Source organism: Sciurus carolinensis, chromosome 14 (assembly GCF_902686445.1).
Source record: "Sciurus carolinensis chromosome 14, mSciCar1.2, whole genome shotgun sequence".
NCBI classification, from domain to species: Eukaryota; Metazoa; Chordata; class Mammalia; order Rodentia; family Sciuridae; genus Sciurus; species Sciurus carolinensis.
The window spans coordinates 73230635-73252139 of NC_062226.1; the positions used below are offsets into that span (position 1 = coordinate 73230635).

Sequence of the window (21505 nt, forward strand, 5' to 3'; positions counted from 1 at the left end):
AAAAACACATAAAACAAGCACATGCTGAACAATTCCCTATGTATGAAATCCAGGGACCAACAGAACTAACCTGTGTTCATAGAAATCAGGAAGTGGTCCCAAGGATTGGAGGTGATTTTATGAGAATTAACTGGAAAAGACCATAGAGAATTTGCTGGAGTGGTGGAAATGATTGATATCTAGTTGTTTTTTGTTTCTTTTTCTTTTTTTTTTTTTTTGGTGCTGGGGATTGAACCTAGGGCCTTGTGCATGTGAGGCAAGCACTCTACCAGTTGAGCTATATTCCCAGCCCTTGGGTTTTTGAAAGGTAGTTAAAGCTATGTATAACTGTTAATATTCATTGAACTGGATATCCAAGTTCTATGCATTTTGTAATATCTTAATTACATCTCAATTAAAGCAAGGACAAACCAGTCACGTAGGAGGATATGAGAAACAGAATTGTTGTTGCAGAAAACGAAATCAGTGATGTGGAGGAAAAAATTGAACAAAGATCAGAAGAGGGTGTCAGACGATGATCCAAGAGGAGGACAGAAGGCACAGTGCCAACATGTGGGGCTTCCTGATGGAGGCCCTGGAACCAATGGAAAAAATAATGGAGCTTGAAGGATAATTTTTCTTTATTTGAGCTTACGAAGGAACTGTGTTGTAAGTGCTTGCCCCATTTTATGCTAAATTATATTTGAGCATGTTGTTGCAAAATATTTTAATTACAAAGAAAACAAAAATATTATGGAAACATTGATGTAGGGGGAAAAATTCAGTTGTCAACAAAACAATTAAAACAGTTTTCATTCAAATGTTTTTGGCACCCACAATACCAAAGTCAAAAAAGAGTTTGAGGGAGAAGTAGTCATTAGTCAAAAATATTACATCTGGCAAATTCTCCTTTCATATGTGAAAGCAACAAAATTCCCAGCTGGATAAAGCCTTGGAAAATATTCTCCCTATGAACCCCTTGAAAAAAATTACTAGAAAATCTTCATCATTTATTTATTGGTGGGCCAGAATGAAGAGCTATTATGTAGGAAAGAAATGGAACAATAAGATGTAAAAGAAAGCTGTTATCAGTTAAAAAAAAAATAAGATTAAAATATGGAAATTATTTTAAAAAATAAAAGCAAAAGTCAAAAATTTATCTCAATTACAATGTTAAAAGAAATGAATATTAAAAAAATTATCAGAATGGCAACATGAATCAGAAAAAGGCTCTTGGGTCCTGAATACATACTTATTTTTGAAACTGAGAGTCAGATCCTTCAGTTTTGGTTTTACATTTTCTTTATATTATTTGTATGTCTCATTGTGTTATAAAATTTTTAAATAATATATGCTCTGCAAGAAAGAAATTTCCAAGTACTAAAAATTCTTCCATCTTCTGATTGTGTTAACAAAACCCAAATTGAAGCTTATGTGTAAGATGTACTTGGCAAGTGGGAGTAAAATTAAAAGTGTGTAAAACTTCTTGTCTCAGAAAAAAAGGAGTTGCATATCATATTTTGTTTTTGACTTTGCAATATAAAAATGCAGACTGAGTATCCCTTATCCAAAATGTTTGAGCACAGAAGTGTTTTGGGTTTCAGATTTTTTTTTAAGTTTGGGAATATTGCATCTACGTAACGAAATACCTTGGATAAGGGACCCAAGTCTAAACACAAAATCTACTTGTGTTTCATACACAATTGACATACATAGACTGAACATAATTTTAGACACTATTTTTAGTGCGCCTGCATTTGGACAGCAGCTCATCACATGAGGTCAGGTGTGGCATTTTCCATTGTGGTGTTGTCACGCTTTGGAGTGTTTGAAATTTTAGATTTTTGGATTAGGAATGCTCAACCTATATTAAAGATAACCACTTACAGAATTATGTAGGAGAATGCCTGCTGTCTAAAATATGAAGGATATACAGAAGTCAAAGCAAACATAGCAAATAACCCAAAAACAGTAATCTGAAGGAAAAATTTGAAAGTATACCACAAATTTACATAAGCAATACATATAAATTCATTATAATTAACGACCCACATGGAACCAGTATCCCATTTTGCAGTGATGATTGCCCATCCTGACTTGGTTGTTCCATTACTCCCAAAGCACTTGTTCTTGGATCTCCTTGTGGAACCCAATCCAGATTCCGTGCTTTCTCAAAACCCATTATTCCCTCCCTAATTGACCCCTCTTGGATGCCAGTGTACATCACTATAGCATTGCTTGGAAAAACAAATTCTGATTGCTCTTTTTGTTCTTTGTGTTCACTTTGCAAAAGCCCAGCCTTTGATTCTCTTACTGTTCCCCTTTCACAGGGCCTGTACCTGGGCATCTGGAAGGTGCTGGAGAAACCCCTCCAGTGGTAGAGCACCGGTCTAGCATGCCTGAGGCCCTGAATTCAATCCCAACCACTGCCAAATCAAAACAAAAAAAGTCGCACTATACACCATAAATATATACAATTTTTGCCCATCAATTTAAAAAATATAAATTAAAATATAAGATATAAATAGATAAATAGATATTTATATACAGAATACTGAGTTTAATTCTTATAGACCCTGAGTCAGCAGTTTCGTAAAAGAGCTTCAAGAGGTCTGTCTAGAAGTTGACAAAGAGCCAGGGTTGAGAAACTCTGCTTTGGAGAGGGAGTACTAGGTGAATGTTAAGAACAGACTAGATTCAAATTCTCTGTCAATGGTTGTCGAGGCCAGCTGCCTTGATGGAGTGGCAAGTCACCTTGTCACTGTGCTTTGGTATTTGTATCTAAAATGGAGTTAATGATAGACACCATATATGATTGCTTTGAAGATAAATAAGTTAAGCATATGTGATCTTCTTAGAAAGATTTTTTTTTTAAAAAAGATTCCTAACATAGACTAACAACTGAATACTGGTTGACTAGTATTTGGTAATTGGCATTGATTTTCTTTATTTAAAATTAATTTTTTAAAAAATTATCATGTAATATACAAAATTAAAGGTTACTGTCTATTAACATGGACTAATAACTTAAATGGATGTAATAAAACTTTTCAGGGAACTGAGTGATCCTTTGGCAATACTGCTCTGGTAAAAGAAAAGCATTTTCTAAAAAAATTTCTTACAAGTTTACCTAAGGACATGTAAGACAGTTGAACATAAAATTGAGCTGCAATCTATAATTACTATTAAATAGGCAATTACTTTTGATCTTTGCAGTATATATAGGCATTAACAATTATATATATGTCTACCTAGAAATGACAGAAGGAACCCTGAAGATATGAAATGTATTTTATTAGCTATAAATGTATTTTACTCTAATAAAACTTGCTAACTTGCTTGCCCTTTTTACAAACTAATTTAATAACTTTTATATGTTTCTTTCAAAGATAGTGTTTCAATTTAATTATGATTAGAGACTTTATTTAAATCACTAAAAAATTTCTTTCCTCATTTAATGATGCCAACCAATATATAAGCTATCTTCTTCAGAATTGCTTGTTTATTATACTAATTTCCCAAAATATATGTTCATTTTAAAACCCTTTCTGCAAAGTTATCATAAAGAAGCAACTTTATTTAATTTCCTAAAGTTCTAAATAAAGAATAAATTTAGGACAAGGTTTTTGAATATAAAACTGTGACCTTATTTTAAATCACATGTAAATCATCTTTACAACTATGCAGGCATATTTGAACAATTTCTGTGAGAGTTCAGAGAATATTCAGACATGTTTCTGTTATCTTTATTAATCAGTTGGGTATTGAAGTGGACTGAACTGTGGCCCCCCAAAATGTCTACCAGAACCTGTAAATATGATCTTATAAAGGTCTTTATAGATGTAATTAAGGTAAAGGTCTCAAGATGAAGTCACTCTGAAATAGAGTTCTAAATCCAGTGATCTATCAGAAAAGGAGGGTCACAAAGAAGAGAGGAAAGAGGACTTTTGAAGGTGGAGGCAGAGACTGGATTTTTACTGTTGTAAACCCAAATGCCAGGAGCCACCAGAAGCTGGAAAAAGCAAGGAATGGTTCTTCCCTAGATCTTCTGTAGGTATAACCACTCTGCCAACACTGTAATTTCAGGGTTCTGGACTCTAAAATTGTGAGAGAAGAAATTTCTTCTGTGCTAAGCCACAAAATATGTGGCTTTTTTTGCAACAGCTCTAGGAACCTAATACAGGTTTCTAATTCTTTTCAAGGTTGGCTTGTAGCTCTATAGATAAGACTTTTCTTTAAGAATATTAAAGAGGGACTCTATCACTAAAAACAAAAGACAGCCTTATACATCTGTTATTCCATTTATCCTCATAGAGTTACTGTTTGGGCTTTGTTTTGCCTACTGCAGACGTGGCTGGTGGTTATTCCTCATCCATGCTTGATGCGATCAGAAGGGCAGTGATGGTTTCCAATATCCTCTTAATTAATAAGGTAAATGAGAAAAGCCTCACCCTCAGAGAAGTCTTCAGACTAGCTACTCTTGGAGGAAGTCAAGGTAATGACTATTTTATTTCTCTCTCACATGAAATATAACCATGCTGATCTGTGTCCTTGGATGTAGTATGAAGGGGCACAATAGTGGAATCAGGGGAATCCAATATGCATACTGTCACCTACTGTTGGGTATCACAGGGGATACCCAACTTATAGCCAGTGAAGTGTATGTTCAGGTATGTGGCAGAGAAATCAGTCATTTGTGATAAATTGTTCACTTGAGTGGATATTTGCATTGGTTGCATGCATTCGAGTTCTTTAAAATAATCCATTGTTCCATTGAGTCAAATACTTGTTTCTCTTGGCCTGAATGGTAATACTACCATAATACTAAGCCATAGCCAAGACTTTCTGAGTCCTTACTCATGATGGGCAGCATGCAACACACCTTATTATATTGCTACTGGGCCTTCACGACCACTGTTATTAATTCCATAAACAAGGAAACTGCAGGTTCACACAGCTGTCAAGCTACAACATGCCATGATTTGAATCCAGAGTCTTGAATGCCAAAGTTCGGATTCTTACTTCAACTCTCCACTCTATCTGCCTGTAAAAATTCCTGCCTAGACCATGTGTTTGGTTTACATATTTCAGTATGCTGATTACTCAAAGTCTCCTTAAAGGAAGAAGCAGGTTAAAAAAAAAAGGTTGATCTACAAATATTCACTAGCTTTTCTTGGTTCTCATGTTTAACTATTTTTATGGAAAAAATAGAAATTATAATTTGTCACTTGAGAAATATAGTGTAATTTGAATGGATAATAAATAAAATAGCATACAACATAGGTAGCTGGTGAGAAATTAAAATACATAGATAAAGATATAGAGATGTAGATTTACATAGATTCTTGAGCCTTGAAGGGGAGGAAGATCAAGGGCAGGAGTACCCTGGGAAGAGCAATTTCTCAATTCTTCTTAGAAGGTTCAGTGCTATAATGAGTGCTGTAAAGAACATTTTAAGAAAAACAAGTAGTGGTTCTCTTCTCTGCACTGTTCTAAGCCTTGTGGTTTCATTTTCTAAAATTTCAAGTTTCAAATCATCCATTCTTTTAAACCTGACACCCTCTAACCCACTCCATTGGTGTATTTGCAAAAGTGAGTTTGAGTTGTTCTACCACTTACTTTCATGGTACAAATAAGCCAAATTTAATGGTGCATTTTTTATTCTAGGCTCTCTGTGATTGCCCCATCAGGATCCTATTCTGATCGAGCCCTCATGGGATGCCTACCAAATCCTTTCTGCCTTATAGTGTAGCTTTTAAAACTAAGCTTCTGGGTCACTGGGCTTAGTGTTATGGAATTTCTTCTCCTTAGCGTATGTCTCTACTATAGTCTGGGTGAAATGAGATGAGTGAGTCCCTGTGGCATATTCCCAACTCAGATACAACCTTGACACTCACTCTCATGAAGTTCAAGTTGTGTGTAAAGCCAACATTTGCTCCAAGGCAGCAAAACTGCATTTCCTGAAATGCATTTGAGTTGCTCACCAGCCCAGCTGGGTCCACCTGTAACAATCTGAATATACTGTTTACAAATTCATCAAAAGCAATTGTGTCTTTCTTGGGTAATTCCTTCCTGAACTCACTGTGTTCTAATGACTAAGCCTAGTTACTTTATCAAACTTGCATGGACCCTGGCAAATGTAACTGGTTATCTGGCCTATTAAACACACGATTTTATGTCGCATACAGCAATTAAAAACTCATATTTGTTATGCTTCTTTGTCAAGGGCAAAAAAGGGGTGTGTAAGCAGAGAAGGGGGAAAAATTCCACTAATTGTCTATCATATTCAGGCCTTCCCCTGACAATTAATAGAAGTCACCAATTGCTTTTAGTATTTCTCATTATTTTTACATCCCTCTTTTTTGACAAGAATCTTTAGACGTGAAATCTAAAGAATTCTTTAAGAATAAAACAATTTTTTTTCTTTAATCTTTTAAAAATAAGATTTCTAAGTCAGTGCTTTGAGAATTGCCAAGTCTTCTGGATTTTTGTGCACAGAAGTATCACATGTCAGATTTTGCCTAGTAGGGAAGATCTATCCACTATTTCCACAGCAGACTAAGGCCGACAGAGAGAGAATGCAAAAAAACACATGTAAAAATTGAAGTAGATAATGCTGCACCCCAGTTAACCTTACTTGTACTGCCATTTACCACTTCAGAGTACATCTTTGCTCATTTTACAGACTTTAAGGAGATTTAACTTCAACACCTTCATTGATCAGGAAATCCAACTACCACCATGTTCTGAAACTAAATCCTAGAGAGATGTTCTTCCTTGGCATTTAATAATCATAGAACATGAATTATAGCTTGAGATGAGCTGAGTCAATAGACATTATTGACCTATGCCCTATTTTGGAAAATCTTTCTTCTTGGGCAACCAGAAAAGCCTTTGAGGTTACAAAGAGATTGGTCTGCTTTCAAAAATCATTGTGTCTCTTGAGTTATGAGGATCTACTCACTTTGAGAAGTGAATTGTTTTCTATTCAAAGGCATAAAATTATGGATATGCTGGCATAGGCAAATATACAAAAGAATAATTATTTTTCATTTATTAGAGGTTCATTTCACTGACATGAAAATAAATCTCGTTAGCTGTTTCATGGATCATAAAGAACAAAAAAGACAAGAAAAGGAGTTGGAGTTTTTTTGAGGGGTGGGGAAGAGAAGGGAAGAAGAAGATAAGTATTATGCCAATTCTTAGGTGTTTGTAGGTATTATATCTATTCTTAGAGCCACAAGTAAAAAGCACAAACCAGCTGGCTAGGAAGTACGCCAACAAAGCTGAAATTGAATGATAACCTCAGAATCATGATCATGGTGATGGGGGTGGGGAACTATTTTTATTCTCACATTTTGCTTTCCTGTACTTACTCTGTTTTCTCTAAGTGGAAGTCTTGGGACCTATTTGAAGGAGAGCACTTTTCCGCCTCACTATTGAATACTAATTTTTTTTCTAGTGATGTTTTGGCAGATTCTGTCCCTGCAAACTGGGATGTTAGTATGGTCTGATGGCTTGCAGTACTCACTGGATTTAAACTTGTTCCCTTCTGCAGCCCTGGGACTGGAAAGTGAGATTGGAAACTTTGAAGTGGGCAAGGAATTTGATGCCCTTCTGATCAACCCCAAAGCATCTGACTCTCCCATTGATCTGTTTTATGGGGATTTTGTTGGTGATATTTCTGAGGTAAGAAAGAAAATTAATCAAAAGATGTTTATTTCATAAAGAAGTCACAATAGCTTCCTTGTAGAAAAGTAAATAGAAACGGAAACATTTTAATGGAGTGCAGGAGAATCTTAAAGAGAAGCCTGGTCCCTTTGATAATATCCTATTTCATGATAGAATTGTTAAGAATAATTATAATTAGAAAAATATTTGCATTTGAATGTGTTAGTGTATTTGGGTGTATTTGTCTATAAGCAGTCACAGCATAACTAGTATTAATTGAACATTTGGTATGTGCTAGGTAAGCGTGGGAACAAGATCTTTTATACATAATTTTCTTTAATCAGCAGAACAACTCCAAGAGAAATAGGTACTCTTCATATTACCATGCTAATTATAGGGACAGTGAAGCTGAGGGAAAGTTAAGTGATTTACATAAGGACTCATGGCCAGTAATTAACAGGTAGAATTTGGATTCAAACTTAGACTTTCTGATCACCAGAGACTGGGTTCTTGACCACTATGCTCTGTCAGTTTTCTTTCTTTTTTGTTAATTTTTAAAAATTTTTTATTTGTTCTAATTATTTATACATGATAGTAGAATGTATTTTGACCTATTATACATATACGGAGATTGACTTCTGGTTGTACATGATGTAGAATTACACTGGCTGTCTAATCACATATGCACATAAGATAGTAATGTCCAATTTGTTCTGCTATCTTTCCTATTCCCATTCCCTCTTCCTTTCCTTCATTCCCCTTTGGCTCATCTGAAGTATGTCTATTCTTCCTTAACACCCCCGCCCCTGTTGTGAATTAGCATCCACCTATCAGAGAAAACATTCTGCCTTTGGTTCTTTGGATTTGGCTGGTTTCACTCAGCAATGATATTCTGTACTTCCATACATTTACCTACCAATGCCATAATTTCATTCTTCTTTAAGGTTGAATAATATCCCATTGGGTAAATATACCACAGTTTCTTTATCCATTCATCTATAGTAGGGCACCTAGGTTGGTTCCATAGTATAGCTATTGTGAATTGAGCAGCTATAAACATTGATGTGACTGTGTCACTATAGTATGCTTATTTTAAGTCCTTTTGTTATAAACCAAGGAGTGGTATAGCTGGGTCAAATGGTGGTTCCATTCCAAGTTTTCTGAGGAAATTTCCAGAGTGGTTGCACCAATTTGCAGGCCACCAGTAATGTATGAGTGTGCCTTTCCCCCTACATCCTTGCCAATACTCCTTATTGCTTGTATTCTTGATAATTGCCATTCTCATGGAACGAGATAGAATCTCAGTGTAGTTTTGATTTGCATTTCTCTAATTGCAAGAGATGACAAACATTTTTTCATATTATTGTTGATTGATCGTATTTCTTCTATGAAGTATCTGTTCAGTTTCTTAGCCCATTTATTGATTGGGTTATTTGTTTTTTTGGTGTTGAGTTTTTTGAGTTCATTATATATCCTGGAGATTAATGCTCTATCTGAGGTGCGGATGGCAAAGATTTTCTCCCATTCTGTAGGCTCTCTCTTCATGTTTTTGATTGTTTCCTTTGCTGTGAAGCAGCTTTTTAGTTTGACAGTTTTCTTAATTGTATAAGAAAAGAAGTTTTGTTCTTCTTATAAAATATTTTCCTACGACTAAAATAAACAAATCCATCTTACTTAAATAATTATTGTTTATAAGATCTTTTTTAGAAAAGAATTAACTATTGTCATTTATAAATTGATCTAATTATGAAAGTAAATGTGAAAATAAACATTATAATGAAGTTTTTAAAAGAAAAAATGTTGGATTATTTGAAGTTTGTATCATTTGTTATTATAGGGGAGGGAAAAGATCTTTCCTCTGTGGTCTTAGAATCAAGGCTGAATTTCCTAAATAAAAGATAGATCAACCAGACAAAAGCATACAAATTTATTTATGTCACAGGAGCCTCCATAATTAAATGAAGACCTAAAGAAGTGGGTTAATCTGAGTGTTTGTGTGAAAGGTTTGATGAAGGTTTGAAAGTTGGGAGAAAACTCTCATGGTACCAAACTGGGGGAAGCTCACAGGGTCTGTTTGCACAGCATTTCCTTGTGACCCTTTGTTAAGGTCACCTTTCCTCTTGGGTAGTGGGAGGGCACCTTTGTCTTGAGGGCCTTAGGATCTGCTACAGGGGAAGGTCAGAAAAATCCCTCCTAGGTCTTATGACCTACTTCAGGGGAAAATGGTGGGAGGAAGGTCACATGATCTTCCTGCCTTTGATTCTGGGGTAATGTATCCTGATTCCTTTATTATTTTCATTTTATTTACTCTTTTACTCTTTCAATAGAAGGAATTTCTGGGAATAGGTCTTAATTCCATTCATCTAGTCATTTTTCTTATATCATATACCTCTTAAAATATTTGGATCATTTCATTTAATTAATTTCTTTAGTTTATATAATGCTTTTCCTCCAAATAATTTAAGGTTGTATACCAAGAACTTCCCAGAAGTTAACAAACATTTGCTAATAGTCAACAGGTTGTGTTTTTTATTGTTTGATGCTTTTCTTTTTCCCTGAAGAGACCTTTCTTTTACTTAATAGAAGCAGATTTAGCTTTTGAGAAATATATTTCAATTTCTGGGATTTCCAAACACTATTTCCTGTTAATTTCCTTTACCAAATGTACAAAATACTATTTCTTATTACCTTTATTTTCCATTTTAGGCTGTTATCCAGAAGTTCCTCTATCTAGGTAAGTACATATACATCTCTATGCTAAATAAGTCCTTTGTTTTTTTCTTGGGTATGGCTCTCAGTGTTTGTTATACCACGTTTTAAATTCTGTGTGTTAATTTGCCTTAATTCATTTTTTTTTGGGGTGCTGGGGATCGAACCCAGGGCCTTGTGCTTACAAAGCAAGCACTCTACCGACTGAGCTATCTCCCCAGCCCCCCCCTTAATTCATTTTTTAAATACTTGTCAGCATCAAGTCCATTTGTAGTACAATATTTAAAGGTACTGTTTGAAATACATGTGACTACCTTAGAACATGCAGTCACAAATCCCAAGCTGAGATTGGAAGCCCTATAAATCTCTTACCTGTACCCACACAATCTGCCCTACCTTGACAGACCCAAGTTCAATTCTGTTCACTGAGAGAAACAATGATAATGCAAAAGATTCTCCTCTGCCTCTCCTTCCACTGAGTGAGCTCAGTACTGAATGAACTTGAGATGGGAGAGACACATGTTATTTCTTGTGGGACTCTGTTTCTGCAAATTGTTCATCTCATCATGCAATATAAAGATAACTGTTCCTTTTTCAACTGGGCCTAGAAATGTAAATCAAGCACTTGAGCTGAAAGGATGGGATAAAGGTTGATTCATGTGATTTCTACCTTGGGTGCAGAATCCAGACTCTAATCTCAGATTAGCTATGGCATCTTCTGGTGATCATGTTATCCTGACCAGCCCATAAACAATCTGAGAGGGGGGAAAAAAAAAAAAAGTCAGTTTTTTTGTTTCCTTTCTTGAAAATATTTTGTTTTAAATCTCTCCATGGCAATTAAAATAATTATTGACACAAAGCACTTATAAATGATCCTTTGATTTTTGATTTTTCTTTCAGGAGATGATCGAAATATTGAGGAAGTTTATGTGGGTGGCAAGCAGGTGGTTCCATTTTCCAGCTCAGTGTAAGTCCCTGGGGCATCTGCGAAGTTCTCCTGGGATGACATGGCTCTGCATCTCCCTTGTGCCCAGGCGTGGTTGGAAAGTCATAAACAGTACCTTGTTCTTGGGATGACCATCTCTTTCTGTGTCTAGTTACAGTATTCACTTGGTAAACTGCTTGAAGGAAGTGCACTAATTCCCAACTCTGCTTGGGAGGTTTCATAATTTCATGAAAATGTCTCTTTTGAGGTGTTCAGATTAACTTCAAGCTCAAGCAGAAGGGGATATTATTGTGGGTGGTATGCTTATTATGAGATTGAAGTAAAATCTTTTTCCTATGTGGAAATGTGGAGCGCAAAGATATTACTATAAGGTTAGATATTTTTAGCTAACAAGTGTGAAAATTAGGGAACTGAAAATTAACCAGAGACCATGTTTTTATGAGGGAGCAAAAATTAGACTGTGAACAAATGTTGGAAAAAATCACTTCAGATCGTGTTTGAAAATTATATGCTGAGCATACTCATTTAAAAAAAGAGAACTTACTGAATTTTAAAACATGTTCCTAGATTGACCTTGTGTTTTGGAAACTTGCACTTAATGGAATATGCATTTCACAGATGTGTTATTGTTGTGCTTCGCCTTCTTTTGGAGATGGATGTCAGGAATTGAATGCCGTATGCTTTTTAAATATAGTTCTGTGCTTCAAAGTGTTTGACAGAAGTTGAGTATTAAAGATTTCAAGTCTCTTAGGAATATTATATAACTATATGGCATAAATAGCTGTATTTTGGTGCACTTTAAAATCATCTTAATTTATAACTGTGATGTCCTCATAGCTTCCATTTTATTAGAAGAGAAACAAATTCCATTCACCATTGTTGTGTTGAGCGGAATTTTTAATAAATCAGGCAGGTACTGGGTGTCTATGAGCAGTTGATATTCAGGGGCAGGTTCCTTTGCAGTGGCCTGTTCTACCCGACACTATACCATAGTTGCTGAAAATTTCATACTCAGATGTCCATCTGCTAGAACTTTAAAATGAAGGGCAAATACCATTAAAGAAATATTATTAAAATATTTTAAATCCCCATATATCGAAAACACTCCATTTTCTAATCTTAATCCAGTTATCCATTTGATTACTTATAATTTTCAGGACATTAAAATTTTATGATAATGAAAATGTGTAGATATTCCACCTAATGTATATGAACAGGAGTTGATCTGTTCTAGGAATATTAAACAAAGTAAAGAGTATTATATTCTTCCTAACAAGTACAGTGTCCTTTCCCCAAACCCAGAATTAAAACAAATTATGATTTTATGATAAAGCCTTAAAACTATTGAGTCTTATTTAATGCCTATATTTTTCTTAATTTATACCAAATAATATAAATAAACCAGGAAAGGGAATAGATTTCTCAATATGACAGTCATTCCTGGGGCTCCAATGTGGCTCCTTCCTACTATCTTGCATTAGAAAACTTAATCTAAAATAACTAATTCATACCTGCAAAACTAAGAACATAATTCTTCTGTAGTGTAAATATTACTTTTACATATTCATGCTAATTCAGCAGTAATTTGCCCAGTTTTCTTTCCCCAGTGGTAGAAACACTTTTAGATTTAATTGTATTTACTACATCAAAACATGGAACAAATTTTTGGTCTTATTTTAAAAAGTTTGTTTTGTGGGATATTAAGTAACTCAGTAAATCCAATTACAAGTCTCGGTGTGTATTTCTAGTATTTCTGATTCCTGAGCCACATCAAAGATGCTGCACCAAATTTGTCCCCATTTCTCTACAGTGCTGGCAAATACTCCCTACTCACTCAGTCCCTGCCGAGGAAACTTGATTACAAGGTGTCTCCCCAAATGTGGGCTTAGGAACTCAGATGAGATGTGTAAGTCCTTCTAATAGCCAACAGCTGCTTCCAGCCTTTGCAAGATCCTACATTTTACCTTCCTTTAAGGATGTACATTTTGATGTTGAAATTCAGTTTTCATATAGATTCAGGATTCACAAGCAGTAATATAAGTAAGTAACATCCGAAGCAGGAATAAAGGCCATATGCAACCATTCTTTCAAACATTCAACTTAGCCCTGGTAGTAGTCTTAAGACCTGAATAACTTCTAGTAAAATAGAACGTGTTGAAATGTTTACATGGACTTTGATCTCTGCATCCTTTATAACTTACGTGTTTTATTTCCCCAAGTGCAACGTTCCTGAATGTTACATATGCTTTTTGTTCAGTACTTCAGACCTTAGCCATACCCGGGGCCAGGTGTTTTGCACTTTGGAATGTTGCCTTTGCCTAATGCGAGCTGATTTTCTGAATTGTGGAGAGGCACTATTCCAAGCCAGTCCTGTTTGTCACTTTATGTTGGAATGCTTTGCTCTCTGACAGGAAAGAAAAAATTAAAAACTTGAAGTCTCCCACCCCAATCCTGTCCCATTTGCCCCATTTTCCTGGTATGTTCCATGGAACATACAAAAGGTAGTCTAATCAGCTGAAGTGAATTTGATTTTCAGACAAAAGGGAAACATGTGAAATGAAAGATGAGGAAGTGAGAGATTGTCCTAGCCATCAACTGAGACCAAAGAGGTGCTACTCCTTTGTGCTGTTTCTCTTATTGAATTGTCAAAGGTTTTAGAATCCAAGAGGATTTCCTGGAACAACTTCCTATTGTGCCAGGAGGTCTTTCTAAGTTGATGCTGCGAGTATTGAACCCCACTGAATCTCTTTTCTAGTGAAAAATCTGCAAATTAAAGGAAGGGGAATGGTAGAAAATACTCCCCTTTATGCTTAGCTGATTTTGAAGTGTGCCCTTGAGTATCCCTATTGGCAACTGAGATCTTAGGAAGCATAATGGCTGTGAGATCTAGCACAGGATTTTGAATCTTCACTCCCTACCAGACTTTTCCTATTTTTAAAGCTTTTCACCCCAGAACCAGACATATGGAAAACGTTTAAGGCAAGCTCCAAAGCACATTGTATCATTTCTACCTTGTGCTATACATGGAAGATATCCAGAACTGGATCTTCTGGAACCTATTGGATATCTTTTCATTGCCCATTTTTTTTTTTTAAGTTGATGTTCCTGCTGGAAACATGCACACATTTAGAAAAAAAGAGTGTTCTGAGTTATTAAAAAGTGGACTAAGAAGCATGTTATGGGCAATGACTTAAGATTATTTTTAAATTCTAAGGATTATTATGAATTTAATGATTTTTTTTTGGTTGGGTTGGTTTATTTTTTATTATTATTTTAAAACTTTTGGGAGATATTTGCAATTTCAGTTGTATTAGCTACTCTAGGTACAACTTTGGACCTCAGACTTTATTATGTTCCTGAACACATTATACACAAAATACACAAAAGTATTAGAGATGTATCTAAAGGCTGGAAAAGAAAGGACACTGTTAGAAAACCCTGACATTGGTCTGCCTATTTTCATACCCAACCTCATCCCCACTCCCTCCAAATAGCCTGGAGTGTGAGACAGAGGGCTGAGGGTTGGTTTGTGGAACTAGTTCAAATTTAGGGAAAGGCCAGAGTCAAGCAGACCTTGGATGAAATTAAATATAAATTTCAAGAGAGCTTCCCCAGACCGAGGAGTTTTAGTCACTTGGGTAACAGATGTCATTCTTAACTCACCTGTTATGTGGAAATGATTTGCCTGTTCATTTCCTACCCAGAAGCCTGTCAGAAAGCATTCTTCAGTGAAAACCACTTTACCTTGTTGTTAAACTCCTGATCACTGCTCTTAAGAATATATATATATATGTATGTAGTCATGGGGACAGTTTTCCCCACAGTATTTGTATGATTTGCTTATTGTTATTGTGCTGAGTGAGCTCCTTTGTGCTTCAGAAAAAAATAAATGAGATTTTGTGTTTACGTTATTTTTTTGTTGTGGGTTCTCTCTGCTCAATTTTTGTTGTGAGTTCTATCCATCTGAGGGAATAAAGTTAATCTTCTAATGTTTTTCTCTTTTTAGCTTGGATTTTAAAAATAAGAATAGAATATTTAGCTGTGGGCCAACATATGTCTTCCATCTTATGGGTAACCCCAGTATACAACTTTTGAAAAATTAAACTATAATGTTCATCCCTTTAGAATTAGTTTGATGTTGCTCTTGATATCAGCATAGTTTATTTTTCATATTTTAAAGTCAAAACCCAGAGTAAGATGCCCTTTTTTTTAGTCAAGAATCAGTTCACACCCATATATGTGATTGTATATTTAAAACAAAAGTGTGATAAAATAATACTTTATCTGTGATACCCTGGTCTATTTTCAGTACTGTTTTATTTTATTCCATTTTATTTTGTTCTATTTATTTTTCATATTGATGGTGACTGTCCAAACTGGTTTCTTGAACCTCAAATGAATCACCACCTGCTGCTTTTTGGAAGCAGCGTCCAGTGTCTTTTGAGCTATGTTTGAGTCTAAGCAATGATAAGGCCTCACTGGGTGGTAGACGTATTGCTTTAAGTCTCAATGGTTCCATATTTTCCTCTGTGACATAGGGATAACATGAGTACTTGTCTGTGGATCATGAGGATTAAATAAAATGACACATACACAGCACTTAAAATAACACCTGACCCAGTCATAGGGAGTGCTCGATATTTGGTAGATCTTAAAAAATGAATATAGACCAAAGAGAAACAACAATACTTCAAGAAATATTTTTATCAGCTTATTTTTTTTTACTATAAATCAAGCAATGTTAAGGATCTCCCTGTAAATAAAAACATTCTGTATATGCTTTCTCAACTCTATTGTATGTTCATTATTTTTCTATTTGTAACGTGAAGTATGTAATTGTAGACTTGTTCTATAAGTCTACTCCTCATTGTCTGAGCAACTTTCAACAAGTCCCCTGGTGACTTTGGTGACCCACCTTTCTCCCTGTTTCTTGCTTGTTGTTCTCAGAATAACTACTGAGAATGTAGAAAGTGCTAGCAATGCAACCTTCGGGGATAAGGAAGAGTGGCCTGTTCCATCTGTTGTATATTAATACTTCCTGCAATGCTTTACCCCAGTGAATCCAGTTCCCTCAGGCATAAAGCCCAGGGCAGAGTCTGATTTTGAGATCCTTCAGCTGCGATGCAATATGGGATCAATGCAGACAAGACTCAATTCGCCCTGGGTAGCTTTCCCAAGCCTTGGGGGACAGGTTTCACCTTGAATTCTAGGAATCTGTTGTTCTTTACTGCCTATCTGTGAGTAGTTAAAGTGACTTCATTTAACTTGTATGATTGTTTATTTCTCACCAGACTCTTGCAAGTGGTAGAAACTACAGTCCAGGGCTGGGGATATAGCTCAGTTGGTAGAGTGCTTGCCTCACAAGCATAAGGCCCTGGGTTCAATCCCCAGCACTGCAAACAAAAAGCCAAAAAACTACAGTCCAGGATGCAGTGGGCATAGTGAACCTGCTTCACACATCTTATTTAGCATTTGTTTTTCTCCTAAAGATCAATTTGGTCAAAATTCCTAGAAGAAATTTCACAAGCAGAAAGTGTCTCTGTGTCCGGTTTGCACAATGTGGGCACAATGTTCTATAACAGGTAATTAATAGACATGTACAAATTATTGCATGGTATTAAATTCAGGATTTAAATGAATCAAACAACATTACCCTATGTAAATGTATGATTACACAAATGGTATGCCTTTACTCCATGTACAGAGAATCAACATGTATCCCATTTTGTTTACAATAAAAATAAATATATAAAATAAAAAAAAATGGGGGTGGGGGTGGGGAGGGAGAGAATAATGGGGGAACTTTAGGTAGAAGAAAATGAGAGGGAGGTGGGTATGAAAAATGGTGGAATGAGACAGACATCATTACCCTATGATTACACAAATGGTATGAATCTACATAGTGTACAGCCATAGAAACGAAATGGTGTACCCCATTTGTGTACAATGAATCAAAATGAAGTCTGTAAAAGATTAAAAGATAAATAAAAAAAATGTGTTGGAGTGTCAAAAAAATTCAGGATTTAAATAAATAAGATTTAGACATAAAAACTAAACCCTGCAATAGCAGAACAGGTCTTGTGGTAGGGTGTTTTAAAAGTTCATGAAAGAGCTGGATGTGGTAGTGCACACCTGTAATCTCAGCAGCGTGGGAGGCTAAGGCTGGGCACGTGACTCAGTGGTGGAGTGCCCCTGAGTTCAATCCCTGGGACCCACCCCTCCAAAAAAAGGTCCATGAAGAGATTACTCCATCAATGAAACAGAACACATAAGTTACTGTCACCAATAGAAGCAGGGGTTTCGTTGTGTTTAAATCTCATTTTAAAATAGGATAAAAGTAAGTAATCTCTGTCCTTTAAATGGAGAAGACAGCATTTTAAAGAGCAATACACATTTTCCCTGATGTACGCCATCATTGCAAAAATTACATTGAATGTGTCAGACTTAAAAAATTTTTGTACTTCCATAGCAGTTGAATCTGTGTTTTAAAGTGGAAATATAAATAGGGAGCTAAAAACATTCTGTATGGCAAAAGCTTTGTTGGGAAATTCTTCCAGAGGTAAACAGAAAATAAATAAATATTTCCCCTAACAATGCAAAAAATGACAAAAACTATTTAGACCAATCACATGGAACTTTGCAGAACACCTGGGTCCTCTCTTTTTGCCTAGATTTTGCCCAGCCCTGATTAGAATAAAATAAAACATCTCCTCTGTAGAAGAGGAGAATCCAAAGTCGTTAGCACCAAAATCAAACATGAGAGGAATGAGGCCCTGGAATAAGAATCCTTTGGTCTGATGACAAGAGATGTTCATAGATTTGCTCAAAAACTGGAACTTGGAAATTCATTGTGAAATTAACTTCTCTCTTTTTAATCTTGAACAATCTCCAGATCACTTTTGCATACCTAAATAAAATAAAACCACACCCATAAACGAAAAATCCAAGGAAGGGGTTTTGTTTTTTAATTTCTCAATTTCCTGTCCTAAAGCACTTAGGAGACTTTAATCCTTGGTGCTTTCTTGGTTTGTTTTTCATTCAGTAAAAGTTGGTTCTATCCACACCTGAGCTAGGGAACAAATGTAGGTTGACTTTGTGTTCCTAAAGTGCTTTGAACACCTTGACTAAATCACAGAAACAGAGGAAAGTCTGGGTGGCTTTTGTTATTTCAGAGCAGAAATTAAGAGGCTTAGAAAAATTACCACAGGCTCTTCTTTCAATTCATAACCACTTTCTTCTCAGCAGAACTATGAAAGATGAATTGGGCTTGGCAACTTATGTATTTTGGACTAATTTGTATAAACATAGCACAAACCTTCCAGTATCATAAACATGTGCTGACCTAATGCAATGACATGCCATGTCATGTCATCCAGTAAAATCACACAGTGGTGGCTCAGAACCATGGGAATAAAATAAATCTGTGGGGTTATGTTGTTTGTTTAAGCTTAGTAATAGATTTTTAATGTAATCCGGGAAAACTCTGCAATTTCTTGTGAATGGATTTTTTTTTTATTGTAACTTACAGGGGGAAAATTCATTGTGTAGAAAGTCAAACAAAATCTTCATTGTCTCTTTAACATTATTGCCCTGATTAAATAAAGAAGTCAATATATATGCACATAAAATCTTCATTTAATGTTGTTTGTGGTGCTGTAGACTATTTAACATGACATAAATGAATCCAAAATAAATTGCAATTAATCCATCAGGTTCCCCCAAGATGTACATGGCTGTTTTCTGTTGCTTTTCATCTCTTGGCGCAATTTCAAATTTAAAAATAGCTACTTTGTTTTTAAAGGTAGGAATCTATCCATGCAGAAAGTACAAAATAATGTCCTACTTAATCATATTTAATTCACTAATCACAAGATTTGTGAAGTTTAAATACTATCCACTCATGCAACTTTCATCAAGTGCACACTAGCTATCAGACACAGTTCAGTTTTGGGGAGTCAAAAAAAAACATCCATTCCTCTGAGGAACTCATGATTTGGAATGATAGGTGAGGAGGGGGCATAGGTAGGTAAGTGAATATACTGGATTTATGGCCAATGTATGGAGTGCTGAGGGCGCTTACCTGGGGAAACTGGAGTGTGTTGTGTACTTGGTGGGCAGGATTATAGAGGGTAAAGGACACTATGACCATTTTGACGGTGAACTTGGAAGAATAGGACTTTATTTTTTATGCAAGACCCTCAAAAAGCTATTCCAAGTAGAACATTCAGCATGAGCAATAGTCAGTCAGAAGTCCCCCTCTAAAAAAATGTAAGATAAGAATGAGGCAGACTAATTAGTTACCATGAGTGTCACCAGGGATTTTGGTTCACAATGAAGAGCCCAGGCCCTACTCCTTAGAGATTCCAATTCACTGACCTAAAGGAGTAAAATGAGGGCATATTTTAAATTATATAAAGAAAATCAAAAGAATAAAGACTGGGTCAAATAAAACATCTTCATCCTGAACAAGTAAACATTCATACTTTGGAAATGAACTTCAAAAAAGTTTCACCTGAAACTTCAAATGCTATCTGAGCTACATCAAGAATGTCATGCAGCTTTACAGAAAATTAATCATCAGGGTGTTTACTCGGGAATAAAGAGGACACTCCTCAAAGTGTACAAAAATATTAGCCGTTTACATCAGAAGATGACAGAAGAACGACTTCCTTCATCAAAGACAGATTCTCAGTCGTGAGGAGTCAGGCACAAGGAAGTTGACTGTCAGCTCTGCAGACATGACATGAGCTAAGACAATGGTCACAGTGGACAAATTTGGCTCAAGCAGAGTTTAAATTTCAGCTTTCCCATAGAGGACCCCGTTGTTCCACATGCAGCCCTGGGCAGAAGCCCAAGAGTATCAGGGATCCCTGAACCTTCAGGTGCCCCAGGAAGGAGGCAGGTCAAACTGTGAGGGCCCAGGACATAAGGGTCTCCCCAGATCTGATTAAGGTTTGTAGCAGGGGCACCTCTGACACCCCCCATCCCAGCAAGACAGCTGATTATTTTCTCTCTTTAAGAACAATTTTGGAAAAAAAGAAAGAATAATTTTGGTTTATCTATGTTTAGTTTAAATGCTGTTATTTAATGGTTGCTACATTTGTCTTTATTGCCTAAGACAGTATTTTTCAAATACAGACAGTTTTAATATAATGAATACATAATTTCCATTTCACATTTATTTCTCCTAAAATTAAAATTCATCAGCACTTTATCAAAATAAAAATTCTACTAACTTTATATCAGAAGTGATGTTTGCCATGACTAGATGAAAAGCTTTGAAATAATGAAGACTAAATTATGAGTCTCTATTAGAAATCTGTAAAAGTTACTCAATATTTACATCAATAAGTTTTAACCCGTTTAAAGAATAATGCAAAAAAAATCCAATTTTAAATAACTCCAACACCCCTAGCTAAACTTAGTCATATTTTTATTAGTTTAATTCTAAATTCACTGGCTATTTTAGAGAAGCTGATTTTTTTTCAACCATTGGTTTCTTTGTAATTTTTAGATTAATTATTCTGTGTAGGATATGCTTTGTGGTTTAAACATTTCTAAATTTTATACAGTCAAAAAAGTTAATTTAGAGGAAAATACCTGCATGGCCTCCAATGCCATCAGGCAGTCATAGCTCAATTGTCCCTTACAAAAGGTGACAGTTACTTTCTCTACATTGCCCATGATTTGCTCTTGGCTTTCCCACCTTTTTCTCGTGCACAAATTCGAAAGAGAGATTACACTGTACTATGTAGGACTCTGGTCTCTCACCAACATAGATTATTGATTAAGTGGCAGTATCTGATCTAAGCTGGACCTATCAATTTTCTCTTACTGAAATTTGGATTTGGGACCCAAATAAACTGAGTGGATTTGCTGGAGGCACTGGGTCCATATGACATTTGACTTCAGGGCTGTTTCCCATTGACTGTGACTGTTTGGAGCCATCAATGGGCCAGGCAAGTGAGTAGATTGAACCCGTATGCAGAAATAGGCACAAGGGCAGATCTACATGGAGAAACAGAGAAAAGAGTCACATGGATCTGTGTCTATTTGAAGTTGGAATGACACATCTGGCCTTGCCTCTGGCCCTGTGCGACATTTTCTCTCATCCTTAAAATCACCCGACGAAGGGCTGGGGATATAGCTCAGTTTGTAGAGTGCTTGCCTGTTAAGCACAGAGTCCTAGGTTCAATCCCC

General features: G+C 35.8%; 1 protein-coding gene across 3 annotated transcripts in view; it reads left to right on the top strand.

The window, feature by feature from the left end:
- Gda (guanine deaminase) overlaps window positions 1-21505 on the top strand; it is a 169144-nt gene that overhangs the window by 90737 nt on the left and 56902 nt on the right. For all 3 annotated transcript variants that reach the window (XR_007104842.1, XM_047523653.1, XM_047523654.1), the window contains exons 11-14: window positions 4328-4474; window positions 7538-7668; window positions 10357-10384; window positions 11260-11326. Coding sequence is in view for 2 of the 3 variants with exons in the window: in XM_047523653.1 (XP_047379609.1) it covers window positions 4328-4474; window positions 7538-7668; window positions 10357-10384; window positions 11260-11326 (373 nt within the window). In the remaining variant the exon portion in view is untranslated. The remainder of the gene's footprint in view (window positions 1-4327; window positions 4475-7537; window positions 7669-10356; window positions 10385-11259; window positions 11327-21505) is intronic.